Here is a 1482-nt window from a genome sequence, read left to right as displayed (position 1 = left end):
CCAAGCGTTGAAATATAAAGATTCCCATAGAAGCCAAACGTTGAAATATAAAGATTCCCATAGAAGCCAAACGTTGAAATATAAAGATTCCCATAGAAGCCAAGCGTTGAAATATAAAGATTCCCATAGAAGCCAAACGTTGAAATATAAAGATTCCCATAGAAGCCAAACGTTGAAATATAAAGATTCCCGTAGAAGCCAGACGCTTAAAATATAAAGATTCCCAAAGAAGCAAAATGTTGAAATATAAAGATTCGCACAGAAGTCAAACGTTGAAATGTAAAGGTTCCCATAAAAACCAAATATTGAAACATAAAAATTTCCATAGAAGCCAGGTGTTGAATTGAAAAGTTTCAACAAAAAAGGATTGAAACTTCACATGAATTATGAGAAAATTAGATAAAATTTAGTGTAAGAATTATAAATCGGTAATTGTTGCATATCATTTGATATATATGATAAATGAATATAAAATGCATCCGTTGATACATCTATGAGCATTATTAGGTTGAATTTTCAATGAAATTACTATAAACTAATCTTTAAAAAATATTTATTATGTAATGAATTATCATATATAACATTTCAGATATTATTTTTTTGATAAATATAATTTAATTTAAACAGCATAGTAAGGTTATAAAGGAAATTAAATAGAATAGATATGATATGATAAAACATAGCAATTATTAGTGATAATCCTTTCTTCTGATAACTTATATTATTTTGATAAAATAATAAGAAACAAAGAAACAAATGGAACATTTCTAGCAATATCGATATGATTGATTACGACGCAGCATTAACAAAATTTTAATTGTTACTAATTCTGATTCTTATTTGGTTTAATAAAAATTTTCAATCTTATCTTTTATCATTGCTAATCATTTTCTTAACAAAAATTTACTTATCAGCTCACTGTAACTGATATCTTTACAATAAAAGACGATTACAATTGATGTGCGAAATTGCACCAAAGTATATGCATCTACTACAAAAATGCATGTCTAGACAGTCCAATGCAAACTGCAAGCACATCTGTATCATCGTGCAAAAATATGATTCATGATATAGAAAGATCATTACAGTCGTGCATTGATAAAGGAAATGGATCAGCAATTTGATTTATTTGAATTTAAAATTTGAAAAGAGTTTTAAAAAGCTTCAACAACACTTTTTCATCCCTTCCTTTTTTTTTTCTTATTTTGCTGCAAAATGTATATTATATTATATTTCGAGTATAAAATTTTACTGTAATTAGTCAAAAGATCAAATCGATTAAGGTAATATAAATGATGAAAGAAAGAGAAAATAGTCCAAGGGTAAAGGGTAAAAGGGTAAAAGTAAATGGTTGACACTTCTCAAAAAAAAAAAAAAAAGAAAAAAAAAGGGGAAGAAATCATTATGCATTTATATGACCCAATATGTCACATCTCTTCTTGTCATCGTAATTGCTTGCCAGTTAACGGGGGAAACTGGTTC

At 27.3% G+C, this 1482-nt stretch overlaps 1 protein-coding gene across 1 annotated transcript; it reads left to right on the top strand.

Moving 5' to 3' along the window:
* Nucleotides 1-236: 236 nt before the first annotated feature.
* LOAG_15547 (hypothetical protein) lies at nt 237-1124 on the top strand (the record flags this gene model as incomplete). The annotated part of the gene is made up of 2 exons (XM_003151037.1): nt 237-285; nt 1012-1124. The coding sequence occupies 2 exons, from the start codon at nt 237-239 to the stop codon at nt 1122-1124; spliced, it is 162 nt and encodes a 53-aa protein (XP_003151085.1).
* Nucleotides 1125-1482: the final 358 nt, after the last annotated feature.

Source organism: Loa loa (genome assembly GCF_000183805.2).
Source record: "Loa loa unplaced genomic scaffold supercont3.686, whole genome shotgun sequence".
In the NCBI taxonomy this organism is placed as follows: Eukaryota; Metazoa; Nematoda; class Chromadorea; order Rhabditida; family Onchocercidae; genus Loa; species Loa loa.
This window is presented reverse-complemented; position numbering and strand designations above follow the sequence as displayed.